At 72.5% G+C, this 324-nt stretch overlaps 1 protein-coding gene across 1 annotated transcript in view; it reads left to right on the top strand.

Moving 5' to 3' along the window:
- The window catches only part of SARM1 (sterile alpha and TIR motif containing 1), a 26,138-nt gene that overhangs the window by 7,518 nt on the left and 18,296 nt on the right, over window positions 1-324 (top strand). The window contains exon 4 of the mRNA XM_010861691.1: window positions 8-324. Coding sequence (XP_010859993.1) covers window positions 8-324 — 317 coding nt within the window. The remainder of the gene's footprint in view (window positions 1-7) is intronic.

The raw sequence follows: 324 nt of genomic DNA, 5'->3' as shown, positions 1-324 counted from the left end.
GGGCCAGAAGCGGGTGACACCCGGCGGCCTGGACGCGGTACTGTACTGGTGCCGCCGCACGGACCAGGCGCTGCTCCGCCACTGCGCGCTGGCGCTAGCCAACTGCGCGCTGCACGGGGGCCAGGCGGCGCAGCGACGCATGGTGGAGAAGCGTGCCGCCGAGTGGCTTTTCCCGCTCGCCTTCTCCAAGGAGGACGAGCTGCTGCGCCTGCACGCCTGCCTGGCCGTGGCCGTGCTGGCCACCAACAAGGAGGTGGAGCGCGAGGTGGAGCGCTCCGGCACGCTGGACCTCGTGGAGCCGCTTGTGGCCTCGCTGGATCCCGG

This window comes from Bison bison, unplaced genomic scaffold, assembly GCF_000754665.1.
Source record: "Bison bison bison isolate TAMUID 2011002044 unplaced genomic scaffold, Bison_UMD1.0 scf7180017864472, whole genome shotgun sequence".
NCBI lineage: Eukaryota > Metazoa > Chordata > Mammalia > Artiodactyla > Bovidae > Bison > Bison bison.
This window is presented reverse-complemented; position numbering and strand designations above follow the sequence as displayed.